This window comes from Equus quagga, chromosome 1 (genome assembly GCF_021613505.1).
Source record: "Equus quagga isolate Etosha38 chromosome 1, UCLA_HA_Equagga_1.0, whole genome shotgun sequence".
Classification (NCBI taxonomy): Eukaryota; Metazoa; Chordata; class Mammalia; order Perissodactyla; family Equidae; genus Equus; species Equus quagga.
In genome coordinates, this window is record NC_060267.1 from 58,089,482 (window position 1) to 58,105,639 (window position 16,158).

The window sequence follows — 16,158 nt, forward strand, 5'->3', positions numbered from 1 at the left end:
CACTTCATCTGTTGATGGGCACTTAGGTTGCCTCTAAGTCTTGGCTATTGTGAATAACACCGCAGTGAACATAAGGGTACATATATCTTTTCCAATTAGTGTTTTTGTGTTCTTTGGATAAATACCCAGAAGTGGAATAGCTGGATCATATGGTATTTCTGTTTTTAATTTTTTCAGGAATCTCCTTACTGTTTTCCATAGTGGCTGTCCCAATTTACATTCCCGCCAGCAGTATATAAGGGTTCCTTTTTTTCCACATCTTATCCAACACTTATTCTTTGTCTTTTTAATAATAGCCCTTCTGACAGGTGTGAGGTGATATCTCATTGTAGTTTTCATTTGCGCTTCCCTAATAATTAGTAATGTTGAACATCTTTTCATGTGCCTATTGGCCATCTCTATATCTTCTTTGGAAAAAATTACTGTTCAGATCCTCTGTCCATTTGTTGATTGGGTTGTTTTTCTGTTGTTGAGTTGTATGAGTTCTTTATATATTTTGGAGATTAACCCCATATTGGATATATGATTTGCAGATATCTTCTTCCAGTTGATAGGTTGTCTTTTCATTTCGTTGATGATTTTCTTTGCCATGCAGAAGCCTTTTAGTTGGGTGTAGTCCCATTTGTTTATTTTTTCTTTTGTTTCCCTTGCCTGAGGAGACATATTCAAAAAATACTGCTAAGACTGTCATCAAAGAGCATACTGCCTGTGTTCTCTTCTAGGAATTTTATGGTTTCAGGTCTTACATTCAAGTCTTTAATCCATTTTGAGTTAATTTTTGTGTATAGTGTAAGATAATGGTCTACTTTCATTCTTTTGCATGTGGCAGTCCAGTTTTCCCAACACCATTTGTTTAAGAGGCTTTCTTTTCTCCATTGTATAGTCTTGGCCCCTTTGTCAAAGATTGACTGTCCATAGATGTGTAGGTTTATTTCTGGGCTCTCGATTCTGTTGCTTGGATCTATGTGTATAGTGTCAGTTTTACTTCTTCCTTTCCAATTTGGATCCCTTTTATTTCTTTTTCTTGTCTGATTGCTCTGGCTAGGACTTCCAATGCTATGTTGAATAAGAGTGGTGAGAGTGAGCATCCTTGTCTTGTTCCTCTACTTGGAGGGATGGCTTTCAGTTTTTCACCATTGAGTGTGATGTTAGCTGTGAGTTTGTCATATATGACCTTTATTATGTTGAGCTACTTTCCTTCTATGTCCATTTTATTGAGAGTTATCATAAATAGACATTGAATCTTGTCAAATGCTTTCTCTGCATCTGTTAAGATGAGCATGATTTTTATTCCTCATTTTGTTAATGTGATATATCACATTGTTTGATTTGCAGATGTTGAAGTAGGCCTGGCCCTGGAATAAATCCTACTTGATTGTGGTGTATGACCCTTTTAATGTATTGTATGTGATTTGCTTATATTCTGTTGAGGATTTTTGTGTCTATGTTCATCAGCTATATATATATATATATTAAAGATTGGCACCTGAGCTAACAACTGTTGCCGATCTTTTTTTTCCTGCTTTTTCTCCCCAAATCCCCCCATTACATAGTTGCATATTTTAGTTGTGGGTCCTTCTAGTGTGGCATGTGGGACATCACCTCACTGTGGCCTGATGAGCGGTGCCATGTCTGTGCCCAGGATCCGAACCAGTGAAACCCTGAGCTGTTGAAGCAGAGCACGCAAACTTAACCACTTGGCCATGGGGCTGGCCCCCATCAGCAATATTGGTCTGTGATTTTCCTTTTTTGTGTTGTCTTTGTCTGGTTTTGGAATAAGGGTAATTTTGGCCTCATAAATGAGTTAGAAAGTGTCCTGTCCTCTTTAGTTTTTTGGCAGAGTTTGAGAAGGATAGGTATTAAATCTTCTTTGAATGTTTGGTGGAATTCAGCAGAGAAGCCATCTGGTCGTGGACTTTTATTTTTTGAAAGGTTTTTGGTTACTGTTCAATCTTTTTACTAATGATTGGTCTATTCAGATTTTCTGTTTCTTCTTGATTCAATTTTTGGAGGTTGTATGATTCTATGAATTTATCCATCTGTTCTAGGTTATCCAATTTGTTGGTGTGTAGTTTTTCATAGTATTCTCCTATAATCCTTGTATTTCTGTGGTATCTGTTGTAATTCCTCCTCTTTCACTTCTGAATTTATTTATTTGAGCCTTATCTCTTTTTTTCTTAGTGACTCTAGCTAAGAGTTTGTCAGTTATATCTCTTCAAAGAACCAGCTGTTAGTTTCATTGATCCTCTCTATTGTCTTTTTAGTCTCTGTTTCATTTATTTCCACTCTGATTTTTATTATTTCCTTCTTTCTACTAACGTTGGGCTTCATTTTTCTTCTTTTTCTAGTTCTTTTTGGTGTAATGTTAGATTGTTTATTGAAGATTTTTCTGGTTTCTTAACTTTCTTTAAGGTAGGCCTGTATTACTATAAATTTCCTGCTTAGTACTGCTTTTCCTGCATCCCATAGATTTTGGTATGTTGTGTTTTCATTTTCATTTGTCTCCAGATATTTTTTGATTTCTCCTTTGATTTCTTCATTGATCCAGTAGTTGTTCAGTAGCATGTTGTTTAGTCTCTACATATTTGTGGCTTTTTCAGCTTTCTTCTTGTGGTTGATTTCTAATTTCATACCATTGTGGTTGTAAAAGATGCTTGATATGATTTCAGTCTTAAATTTATTAAGACTTGTTTTATTTCCCAACATATGGTCTGTCTTGGAGAATGTTCCGTGTGCACTTGAGAAGAATGTGTCTCTCTTAAGTCCATCTGGTTCTAATGTTTCATTTAAGGCCAATGTTTCCTTGTTAATTCTCTATCCATTGATGTAAAAGGGATATTAAAGTCCTCTACTATTATTGTATTGCTGTCAGTTTCTCCTTTTAGGTCTGTTAATAGTTGCTTTATATACTTTGGTGCTCCTATATTAGGTACATATATATTAATAAATGTTATGTCTTCTTGATAGATTGTCCCCTTTATCATTATATAATGTCCATCTTTGTCTCTTTTTTTTGGCTTGAAGTCTATTTTGTCTGATATGATTATGGCTATACCTGCTTTCTTTTGGTTGCCATTTTCTAGGAGTATTATCTTCCATCCCTGAATTTTGAGTCTATGTTTGTCTTTAGAGCTGAGATGTGTCTCCTGGAGGCAACATATTGTTGGGTCTTGTTTTTAAATCCATCCAGCCACTCAGTGTCTTTTGTTTGGTGAAGTCAATCCATTTATGTTTAGGGTGATTATTGATATATCAAGGCTTAATACTGCCATTTTATCTTAGTTTTTTGGTTGCTTTATCTGCCCATTGTTTCTTTTTCCTTATGTTTCTGTCTGCCATTTCAATTTGGTGGTTTTCTGTATTGTGTTTCTCAGTTTCCTCTTTTTTTATGTTTTTTGTTTCTGCTCTGAATTTTTGTTTTGTGGTTCCCATGAGGTTTGTATAAAAGATCTCATTGATGAGCTAGTCCTTTTTCTGCTGATAACATCTTATCTCCATTTGCCTGTGGAGGTTCTGTCTTTTTCTTTTTCCTCTTTTTTTTGTTGTCACTAATTATCCCTTTTTGTATTGTGAGTTTGTTACCAAATTGAAGTGGTTATAGTTATTTTTAATTCTTTCTTTCCCTCTACCCTTTATATGATAATTGTTTACTAACCTATTCTGATACAGAGTTGCAATTTTCTGATTCTGTCTATTTGTCACCTTGCTTAAAGCTTTGTATACCTTTGCCTTTTTGTTTCAGGTGGGAGAGGGCTTTTCAAGATTTCTTGTAAGGCAGGTTAGTGGCAATGAACCCCCTCAGCTTTTGTTTGTCTGGGAAAGCCTTTATTTCTCCTTCATATTGGAAAGATAACTTTGCTGGATAGAGTATTCTTGGCTCACAGTTTTCATCTTTCAATATTTAATCATATCATTCCACTCTCTCCTGGCCTGTAGAGTTTCTGCTGAGAAATCCACTGATAGCCTAATGGGAATTCCTTTGTAGGTTACTGGTTTTTTCCCCTCTCTGGTCACCCTCAATCGTTCTTCTTTGTCACTGACTTTTGACAGTTTTAATATAATGTGCCTTGGAGAAGGTCTTCTTGCATCAAGATCATTAGGTGTTCTGTTAGTTTCGTGTACTTGTCTATCCAGTTTCTTCCCCAAGTTTTGGCAGTTCTCAGCTATATTTCTTTAAGCTCTCTGCTCCATTATCCCTCCCTTCTCCTTCTGGGAAACTCATTATCTTTAGGTTGCTTTTCCTAATTGAGTTGTATATTTCCTGTAGAATTTCTCCATTTTTAAAAAATCTTAGCTCTCTCCCTTCCACCTGAATCGTTTCTAGATTGCTAATTCTCTTTTGCATATGGTCTGCTCTATCTCCAGTGCTTTCTGCTTTATTCTCCATCTCATTTATTGTGTTCTTCAGCTCCAAAATTTCTTCTTGGTTCTTTTTTAGAGTTTCAGTCTCCTTGGTGAAGTACTTCTTCTGTTTGTTAATTTTATTCCTGAACTCATTGATTTGTCTTTTTTTTTTTTTTTAAAGATTGGCACCTGAGCTAACAACTGTTGCCAATCTTTTTTTTTTTTTTTCCTGCTTTGTCTCCCCCAAACCCCTCCTGGTACTTAGTTGTGTATCTTAGTTGCAGGTCCTTCTAGTTGTGGCATATGGGATGCCACCTCAGTGTGGCCTGACAAGCGGTACCATGTCCACACCCAGGATACAAACCGGTGAAACCCTGGGCTGCTGAAGTGGAGCACATGACGTTAACCACTCGGCCACAGGGCCGGCCCCCTGATGTGTCTTTTTGAGTTTTCTTGTAGCTTGTTGAGTTTCTTTGTGACAGCTGTTTTGAATTGTGTATCAGTTAGATTGCAGTCTTCCATGACTTCAAGTTTGGTTTCTGGAGAGTTGTCATTTTCTTTTTGTGATACCAAGTTTCTGTAGTTCTTCATGGTGCTTGATGAGTTCCTCCTCTGCTGGTGCGTTTGTCATAGCAAATACCTTTCTTACTTGGGTAAGCTTTGTTTGCTTTGATTCTGAGCTGCTTCTGGTTATATCTGAGAGCCTATGCTTTTCACCCTCCACTGCCTCTCCCAGAGGTATTGTCAGTGCCGTTCTTGTGCTGCTTGTGCCTCTGAGTTTGCTGGTGCTTTGCTGCTTACAGCGGCACTGCAGTTGCAGGTGTCGCCACCAGGGTCACAAGACTGACAAGCACTTCTGCTGCTTCTAGGGTCACCTGGATCACAGGTTCCCCCACTGTGGCGGATGGAGGGGGAGAGTGGGATGGGAGGCAGGGTAATAGGCGCCTCTGCCACATTCAAGTTTGTTGGGTCGGCAGGCATCACTGCTGCAGGTGAGGGTGTTGAAGTTGCAGGCACCACTGCAGCTGAGGGGCCCCAGAGGTTGTGGGCTCTGCTTTCACTGTTACCTGGCTCTCAACAGCCTCTCTACGGGTGCTGGTGCTGCTGCTGTGTGTGCCACCTGCACTGCTGCTCCCAGGTTTTCTGGAAGTGCTGGCACCACCACTGCTAGGTGGGCCAGTGTTATAGCGGACTTTACAACTGCCACGGGGGTAGAGGTACCTGGTCACAAGGGCTGCTGGGGTCTCTGGAGCCTCTGGGGTCTGGCACCTATGTGGTTCCTGGAGCCTCGGGTAACAGGCACCACCCACCACTGCTCGGGAGGAGGAACAGCTGAGTTGCAAGTGCGACTGCAATTCCTGGAGCCTCTGGTCTCAAGTGCTGGTGCAATTCCTGGAACTTCAGGTCACCGGCACCACTGTCGCTGCCAGGGGTATTGGGGTCTTGGATGCAGCTCCCACTGCTGTGCAGGCCAGGGTCAAAGGCATAACCACTGGGGTTTGGAGGCTGGGTCACATTTATTGTCATGGTTCCCAAAGCTTCCAGTTGCAGCCCTACAGTTGGCCCTGGCACCTCTGGGAGTGTGGGCTGCCTGGGTTCCTGGGGTCTCCATTCATGAATGTTACCTCCGTTCCTGGGCCCTCTGCTAGAAGGCGTCGCCACGGTTCCTAGAGCCTCCAGTCTTGGGAGCTGCCACTGCTGCTCCCCTAGTTCAACCACCTCCAGGAGGTCCAGTCCACCCATCTTCAGATGTATAGATGTATGGATCTCTCAGGTGGTCTGGTGTGCTATGCAGAGTCCATTGTTGGTTGATGGATGTCTTACTGGTTGTAACTTAGAGGGGAGAGACAAAGGGAACAACTCACTCTGCCATGATGCTGACATCACTTCAAAATTTTTTTTTATTGAAGTACAATTGACATACAGTATTATGTTAGTTTCAAGTGTACAGTATAGTGATTCAACATTTGTATACATTGTGAAATGATCACCACAATAAGTCTAGTTACAATCTGTCACCATACAAAGTTAATACAATATTAAGTGTATTCCTCATGCTGTACATAACAGCCTGTGACTTATTTATTTTATAACTGAAAGTTTGTACGTCTTGATCTCCTTCACCCATTGCACACCCTCCTTAACCCCCCCCCCTCTGACAACCACCAGTCTGTTCTCAGTATCTGTGAGTCTGAGTTTTGTTTTGTTTTGATTTTTAGATTCCACACAAGTGAAGTTATGCAGTATTTGTCTTTCTCTGTCTGACTGACTTCACTTAGTATCTTACCCTCAAAATCCATCCATGTTGTTGCAAATGGCAAGATTTCATTCTTTTCTATGGCTGAGTAGTATTCCATTGTGTGTGTGTGTGTGTGTGTGTGTGTGTGTGTGTATACACACACCACATCTTTATCCATTCATCCATCAATGGACAGTTCATTTGTTTCCATGTCTTGGCTATTGTAAATAATCCTGCAGTTGAATATAGGAATGCTAAAAATTTCTGTATTTGGTTTTCTAAGAAAACTTTTAATGTGTTCAAGAAGAGATTATTATTCTCAATATTGTATGACTTTGCCCCCTTCATAACTGAAAGAGTCAGATAATTAGAAATAGATTTCAAATGTAGCACTACTCTATTTTATAAAATTCAAACCCAGCCTTTATCTAATGGCTGATGCTACCTTAGATTTATCTCTTCTGCTCTGAGTTATTGATGATGCCAAGAGTTGCCATATTGGGAGATGAGAGGGAGTTTGATTTGGTTTTCAATAGAATCAAGACCTTTGTCAAACTCAGTAAGACTGTGGAGAAAACACTCACCTTCTAGGAGATAGAGGCATATCCTTATTTTATATCCAGGTGGACATTGGGATTTTGCTTTCCGTGCATTGGTATCATGCCTGACCTTCTCTGCTTCTCCGCTTTCATCTTTCTTCATTGCTCATCTTAAGCTTTGGAACACTGAAGAGCTAGTTGCCTGCGTATACTGTGAATTTCTCAGCACCCTGTTTTTATCTATGCTTTTCTGCTGCCTGGAGCATCTTTCTCACATCTTTGTTGGTTCTTACTCATTCCTTAAGATCCAGCTCTGTTGTTCTCTCTTCTAAGAAGCCTTCTGTGAATCTCTAAATAAATTCCACTCCCCCCCCCCGCCATGCTCCTAGAGTACCCTGTGTTTGTCTCCTTCACTAGATTTTAAACTATATTTTAAACTTTTTGAGGGCAGAGATGACATTGTTTTATTACAAGCCTCTAAGTAGAACAGTTCCCAACAATAAGAAATTACTACTTCAGGAATAGGGGAAATCCAGTATGACTCCCAGGTTTTTGGCTTAGGTGACTAGGGAAATGATGCTTTTCATCTGCAAATTGAATTTCAGGGTCAAGGAGACAGTCAGGAGTCTTTTGCATTAGTTCTAGTGAATGACGGTGATTGCTTATATTAGAGGAATAGCAGAAAATGTTGAGAGAAGGGGAAAAAATAGATTTAGATGTATTAAGATAAATTTAAGAATAAATATTTTGAGATGTGTTTAGTACTTAATGATTAAATATAGGGAGAGGAAGATGATGATGAGATAGATGCTAGCTAAAATAAAAAATTATTAAGTATGGGGTAAGACAGAGAAATGATGTAGAAGTGGTATTTGTAGTTTCTATTCTTCGGTAGGACAAGCATTGTCTTCTGGCTTCTGTAACTGATGACCTCTGCTGTTCATGGGTATGTACAGTCTTTATGTGCTGCTTTTGTTTGTGAGAGGACTCTTTGTTATCATTCATTATTGATGATAGGCTCAGAACTGTTGAGTGGCTTTACATTACCATTATACTGATGAAAATATAATGAGAGTTTATAAAGCAGATGAATCCTGGGGCCGGCCCCATGGCCCAGTGGTTAAGTTCGCACGCTCCGTTTCGGCGGCCCAGGGTTTCTCTGGTTCGGATCCTGGGCGCAGACATGGCACTGCTCATCAGGCCATGCTGAGGCGGCATCCCACATGCCACAACTAGAAGGACCCACAACTGAAAATACACAACTATGTACTGGGGGGCTTTGGGAGAAAAAGGAAAAATAAAATCTTTAAAAGAGATGAATCCCATAAGATTGTAGCTGTGAAAGTCTCTTTTAGTCATGTGGGGGTTGAAGGCTCGGAAAGGAATTCATAGGAGGAATGGCACTAATGGCAGATATCTTTTTAAAAATTAAAAAATAAAATTATTACCCAGCAGAGACTACTAGTTACTTTAGTACTTATCCCCTCTGTTTCCTTTACTCTCAACCTTAATTCAAGCACCCGTGCCCCTAAACAATTGGTTATTTTAATATTCAGCTATGTAGCAGTCTCGTTTAAGAATAAAAGATAAAACTCTTAATAATTCAACAATAAAAAGACAACCCAATTTAAAAATAGTCAAAAGATTTGAGTAGACATTGTTCCAAAGAAGATATACAGATGGGCGGGAAGCACATGAAAAGATACTCAACATCATTAGTCAGTAGGAAATGTGAATCAAAACTACAGTGAGATACCACTTCCCATCCCCTAGGATGGCTGTAATTAAAAAAAAAAAAAAAGACAATAACAAGTGTTAGGGAGGATGTGGAGAAATTGGAGCCCTTAGATACATTGCTGGGAGGAATATAAATTGGTGCAGTTGCTTTGGAAAATAGTTTGGCAGGTCCTCAATAAATTAAACATAGAATTATCATATGACCCAGCAGTTCCTCTCCTAGGTAGATACAGAGTTGAAAATAGGTGGTCAAACAAAACCTTGTACATAGCATCACTATTTCTAATCAACAAAAGGTGAAAACAACCCAGATGTCAGCTGACTGATAATTAATCAACAAAATGTGGTATATCCATATTTTGACGCAAATAATCCATAACCAACCTATAAATCAAAATTGAGGTGAGTTTATTATGAGCCAAAGTGAGGATTATAACTCGGGAAGGCCTTAGAAGGCGTTCCAGAGAAGCATGAGTTTCAGTACAGTCTTATATATTTTTAGAACAAAGAGGATACATTAAACACACCCAGGATACATTTTCAAAGAGGTATTCAGTTAGCAGGTCAACATGACCATGATGCCAGAAAGGGGACCAGGCCTTACCAATAGGGTATAGGAGGGGAAGTATGCATTCTTTATCTCAAGAGAGATTCCTTACTTTAATGGATAAGCAGATGTACAATGTATGTTTGATAGACCATAAGTCAGGCTTTCTAGTTCAAGCCAAACCAGTTTTGAACTCGAATAGTTACCCCATATACCTCAATATGTGAAAATCTCTAGTCACATACAATGAACTATTTTGAAGCTATAAAAAGAAAGGAAGTACTGATACATGCTACAACATGGACAAACCTTGAAAACATCATGCTAAGTGAAAGAAGGCAGACACAGCAGGCTACATATTATATGATTCCATTTATATGGACTTCCCAAAATAGGCAAATCCAGAGACAGAAACTAGATTAGTTGTTGCCAGAGGATAGAGGAGGGGAGAATCGGGAGTGACTGCTGAAGGTTTTCTTTTTGAGATGATGGAAACATTCAGGAATTAAATAGTGATGATGTTTGCACACATTGTGAATATACTAAAAATTACTGAATTGTACAGCTAAAAATGGTGAATGTTAGGTTATGTGGATTTTTTTATTTTAAGGATTTTATTTTTGGGGGGGGGCTGGCCCCGTGGTCGAGTGATTAAGTCCTCACGCTCCACTTCGGCGGCCCTGGGTCTCACTGGTTAGGATCCTGGGTGAGGACATGGCACCGCTCGTCAGGCCATGCTGAGGCAGCGTCCCACATGCCACAACTAGAAGGACCCACAACTGAAAATACGCAACTATGTACCAGGAGGATTTGGGAGAAAAATGAAAAATAAAATCTTTTAAAAAAAAAAAAAAGATTTTTTTTTTTCCTTCTTCTCCCCAAAGCCCCCAGGTACATAGTTGCGTATTTTCAGTTGTGGGTCCTTCTAGTTGTGGCATGTGGGACGCCGCCTCAGCATGGCCTGATGAGTGGTGCCATGTCCTCACCCAGGATCCTAACCAGTGAGACCCTGGGCCACCGAAGTGGAGCGTGAGGACTTAACCACTCGGCCACGGGGCCAGCCCCAGTTATGTGGATTTTATGAATGTAAATCTCAATCCTAAAAAACACAATAAAAGATTAAAAAAAGGAATACCAATTCCTAATAGTATATTCATATGCCCTGCCCTTTATTTTAGAGATGTGCAAAAGAAATTCAGGAGATTCTCTTTACCTGACTCAAAGTATTTCATACCTTATTATGAGATTGTTGAATATCCACTGATCTCGAGTTCCTAGGAGGTAGCAGAGCCCCATTTATATTTAAATTCTTTTTAAAAAGTGGAAATAGATTTTCTTTTACTAAGTCATGGCATTGTAAAAAATTTTTATAGTACACACTTTTCTTGTAATTCTGTCCCATAGAAGTAACCCCTATATTGGTTTGATGTATAGTAGTATACTTTCTAAAGAGATTTTATTTGCCAGTTTTGTGATGTCTCTATTAAAAGAGATGGGGGAGGAAGGAAAAGATTATCATCTTCTCTACTCAAAGAAGGGTATCATTTCAAATTGCTTTTACTTTTTAAATTTTTTTATCTAGATGGTACTTTGGAGTAGCTCTTTGTCCCATCACGTACCACCAAAACAACAATAGTAATAAAACAATGACAATAAAAACAATGAAAAAAATAGCATACTTTATTGATTGCTTTCTATGTAGAAGGTACTATGCTAAGCACTATAAATACTATGTGTGATTTTTGTAAGTCTTATCAAGTTAGTCATTCCCATTTTACTTAGGAGGAAATCGAAGTTTTAAAGGATTAAACAAGGCATTCAAATTCACACAGCTGGTATGTGGTGGAGCTGGAATTCAAACCAGTTCTTCTTTACTACAGACATTGTATTTGTAATTACTGTAATGTTTTGCCTCTCTACTTGTATTCCATTCATGGGCTGCCCCTGATGCCTGCCAAGACCTCTTCTGAAGGAGCCTGAAGTAAGGGTTGAGGGGCTAAAATGCGGGGCAGTTTAGAATGTTGACATTATGACCATGTGATGTTTTCAGTTGTATTTCTCGTGTCCTTTTTGTGGGGCTGATAGAAGGACTCCTGATTTATGTTAGAGCCTTAGTATACACAGAGAGTTGTTGGTCTTGATTAAAGAGTAAAATTATATTTTATATGGCTTCATATAAATAGCAGCCATAATCACAAAATAAAGTAGGAATTAATTTGCTTTACATATCTTGCTGAGACTTTCTGTAGCATTTCTGAGTGTAATCCAGACTTTCTGTAAAACTTTCTGTAGACATCTGTGACATTACACTCCATTAGTTCTCTTCCTGCCTTTCTAATCATGTCTTAGCCTCTGAGTTCCCCAGCACCCCGTGCATACTCCTATCTTAAAGATTACTGTATCATACTGAAATTAGTTATTCATATGTCAGTCTTCACATCGAGAAAGTGAATTTTTTAAGAAAAAGAATTGGGTCTCATTCTTCCTTATACCCTGGTGCCTAACACAGCACCCTCATAGGCAATAAACACACAATGGGTCCTGTTAAACTAAACTGTGAAATGTGAACATGGAGACTGACACTATTTGTTATTGCTGCTTTTGTGTAGACTCTTGTTAAAGAGAGAAGCAAGAAGCTTCCATTTCTAGTGTCTCTCGGTCGTGCCACTGCTATCAGAGTAATTGGAAAGTGAAGCTCTCATTATTATGTTGTAGCTCGGAGACTTCATTGACTAACCATTTCCTGTTGAATAAAGTCCATGTTTCTTTGCTCTCTCGGGTTCCTCCATGGTCCTGTCCTAAGTGAATTTTCCATTCTTCTTCATGGACACTGTGCATTACTTAAACTGGGCTACTTGCTATTACCCTTTTTTATATTCTATGCTTTTGATGATAGTGTGTCTTCTACATGGCTTTTCACCATGGAACCTTAGGCATTTTTCAGATGTCCAGTATAAATGCTGGTTCCCTCATTAGCTTTCAGTCATGTACCTGCCCTTTCCAGCCTCTACCAAAAGAAGTGATTTCCCATCTGAACTCTTAATAGTCCTTGGACTATGGTATAGCATTGCCCTACTAAGAGATGAAGTCCTTGAGAACAAGGTTCTTGCCTTTGTTTTCTCTGCTGTTTGGCATTAATTATTGCATTGAATATATCTAAATTCAGTATAAATTAACTTTTTGATTTTTTAACTTCAAGGAGACTGGTCAGAGGACCATCTTGTTAAAATTCTTCCTCTGCATTGGTCTACAGGTAAATGTGTTCAATCCAGAAACTACATAGATTTACACAATGTATTTATTCCTAGAACTTCAGTTGAAGAAAGAATTTTTTTCCAGATTTATAATTATTTTAAATATATTTGCCATTCTTTATATTGACTCTCCTTCTTTTCTAGGGCACTGTGTTTAATCTTGAGTCAGAGGAGGAGGAATACCCTGGAACTGTTGCAGAAGATAGCAATGACATTTATATCCTGCCCAGTGACAACTCTGGACAAGTTAGTCCTCCAGAGTCTCCAACTGTGACAACTTCTTGGCAGTCAGAGAGCTTACCTGTTTCACTGTCAGCCAGCCAGAGTTGGCACACAGAAAGCCTACCAGTGTCCCTAGGTCCTGAGTCCTGGCAGCAGATCGCAATGGATCCTGAAGAAGTCAAAAGCTTAGATAGCAATGGAGCTGGAGAGAAGAGTGAGAACAACTCTTCTAATTCTGACATTGTGCACGTGGAGAAGGAAGAAATACCTGAGGGTGTGGAAGAGGCTGCTGTGGCGTCTGTGGTCTTGCCAAGCAGGGAGCTGCAAGAGGCATTTCCTGAAGCCCCAGCTCCCTCGCTTCCACATATCACTGCCACTTCCTTGCTGGAGCCGAGGGAACCCGACACAGAAATGATTCCGGTCGAGAAAGTCAGCCCTGCTACATCTGTTTTTGTAGAACTTGATGAAGAAGAGCTGAAAGCAGCCACAGTTGAACCTATTAAACTGGAGGAGCAGGTGATCCCTGCTCTGGAGCCCACGAAAACACTGCTGAGTGAAGAGGAGAGAAGTGTCAGGAAGCAGAGTCTTACAGAAGTGTTCTCCTCTGCCAGAGAAGAGAAGGCCATCCCACTGTCTGAGGGCAAGGCTATACTGCTGTTTGGAGGGGCTGCCGCTGTTGCCATCCTGGCAGTGGCAGTTGGGGTAGCACTGGCGCTGAGAAAGAAATAGCAGATTTTTTGGAAGAGAAAGAAGACAAAAAGGATGTAAGGTTTTAGTCGTATTGACTGAATTTGAACTGCCAGCAGCTGATTGGACATTTGTGGAACACTGTGGGATAATTGGGGACTTCTGCTCAAGAAGGCAGTGGATTGGTCCACGTATTAGGGCTTAAGGCAGAGGGTGGTCATGTTTGTCTGATTGTAAGTTCCAAGGGCTTTGGCTTGTGCTAGATTCAGAATCTTATGAGTAAAGTACTCTCTCTAGAAGAGGGTTTCTCAACCTTGGCATTAATGACATCTTGAACATTCTTTATTGTAGGAGGCTGTCCCGTGCACTATAGAATGTTTAGCAACATCCGTGGTGTCTGCCCACTAAAGCCCAGTAGCACCCTTCCCTCAGTTGTGGCAACTAAAAATGTCTCCTGACATTGCCAAATGTCCCCTGGGGGTAAAATTGTTCCCCTTGAAAAACACATCTTTACAGAGAGAGGGTTAATTTAGGAGAATCTGGGGTAGAAATTACCAGGCAAGAGAACTTAGCTGTGGGCTCCTCAGCTAGGGACTTGTTCCTGCCCTTGGAATTTCATCTTTCCTGATGAACATGCTGTGTTTCACAGCCATTCCTTTTTGGCTCTTCTTTCCTTCCCCGCCTTCTTAGTCCTGTAGTGTGAGGGTGCTCTCCCCTTATGTCTCAGCTGCATCTCAGGTACTGCAGCTTCTCTTCAACCCCAGGTTCCTTCTACGATCCCAGGGGACAGTCCTTGCTCTGCACCCATCAAGTCCTTGATGCTTCCTACAGCTCCACCTTGTAAAGATGTTGCCTTTAGTAATCTTTAAAAACATAAATATAAAATAAAAGAGATCTAGGGTTCCCTGCCTGTGAGTGCAAGGGCCAGTAACTGGCTAGTGAGATTTGTCTCGTTCAGAAGCAGAGTGGCTTAGATGACTATTGAGGTCTCTTCTGGCCCTTTTGTCTAAGGCCACCCTACTGAGCTTATGGTTACTTCCCAGCAGCATCTCTGTTGCAGGATGGTCACTGTATATCCTGGGCCAGTGTGTTTTCCCAGTATCTGGCCTCAGTTTTCTTACTGGTCAGCTAGCTCTTCTTGGGTCTCTTGCCATGTGGTAAGGATTTTCATACTTGGGCTTATAGGCCAATTGAATCATAATTCATATTAAATACAGAAAGTCTCCTAAATATCATTGAAGTGAAAAGAAAAGAGAAGCTTGAATTTCTCTAGGCTATCCTAGAGATTCTAGTTGGCTTTCAGAGTTCAAGAATGAAGGGTTCTTTGCTGAACTCTTCAGTCCAAATACCAGAGTGATAAACCAAAATGATCCTAATCAGTATGTGTTAGTTGAGAATCAGCATAATTTTCTTTCATCTGGCCAATCCCTTCCCTAAAGTGTGGGTGGGACTGTGTCCTTTCACGCCTGATGATCACAGTGTTACTGTGCAGGACACACATGCTTGATACAAATCATCTCAGATTTATCTTAGTAAATGTAACAAATTACTTTTTAGATCCTGAAATTTGTAATAAAATTACTTTACCTACCGTGATCACCAAAACTTGATGTTTTAAATGTGCTTTCTTTTTGAAATTTATTTTTTAAAATTAAATCTTCTCCCTGAAGCAGTACTATTTAAAAGTTGGTTAAGAAAAGATCTGCAGTGTGTTGATGTGTGTGTTCAGCTTTGTCACGCAGTGTATTTTCATGTTCTGAGTTTTAGCGTTTCATTCAGGGCGTGATGTTTTTAAGGGTTTTGATCTGCCTTGATTAATACAGCTAGGGGTGAGGGGAGAAATGAGATGAGTGAAGTAAAGCTTTTTCCTCCTTGGGCTCTGACAGTTGCATTCAATTACTCTGTATTCTAATTGGTTATGTTTGTGTGTGCATAGGGTGAGTTACCTTGATTTTTTTTCCCCTTTTATAATAAAATATTTTCCTCCCAGTATTCACAGTTTTTAAACTCTGGATTCTCAAACCCATTGGCTGAACACATTTAAGCATTAATGGAAACCAGGTTCGTTTCTGAGCTGCTAAAAGGAGATCTGTGGCTTAGGATATTTGGGTCTGTGTTCTCCACAAAAGGAAAGAATAAGACATGTGATATGATGCTGCTGCATGCTGCTTTATTTTCCCGTCTGTTGAACATTAACCCAAAGTGATTTGGCCAGTTGCATTTTGCTAGGTAATGGTAGGTAGATATTCTTTTCCATTGGCTTTCTCGGGATTGAACCATTGTTAGTTCCTGAGTAAAAGGTTGTGTCAGTGTCCCCCTTCTTTCTTCACTTCCTTATCCTCTGCCTCTGGCAGTGGAAGGGAATACCCTAATAAGGACTGCTTCGTACAGCAGCTCCTATTCTTTGCTATTAAATTTAAAAAGATTATTTCTCAAACATCCCTCCCCCTTTTTGATGGGGGCTGGTAGGAGGCCATTCCTTCTTGCCCCGATTTACATCACATCTACACTTAAGGTAAAGGGAAGATTCAGAATAAATCCAACTTGCTTATGGAACTCAAATGCATAATTAAGAACATCACCCTATTT

General features: G+C 39.9%; 1 protein-coding gene across 1 annotated transcript in view; it reads left to right on the forward strand.

Moving 5' to 3' along the window:
* BCL2L13 (BCL2 like 13) overlaps positions 1–15,561 on the forward strand; it is a 90,160-nt gene extending 74,599 nt beyond the window's left edge. The window contains 1 exon segment of the mRNA XM_046668293.1: positions 12,805–15,561. Coding sequence (XP_046524249.1) covers positions 12,805–13,611 — 807 coding nt within the window. The 3' untranslated portion in view covers positions 13,612–15,561.
* The last annotated feature ends 597 nt before the right edge of the window (positions 15,562–16,158 follow it).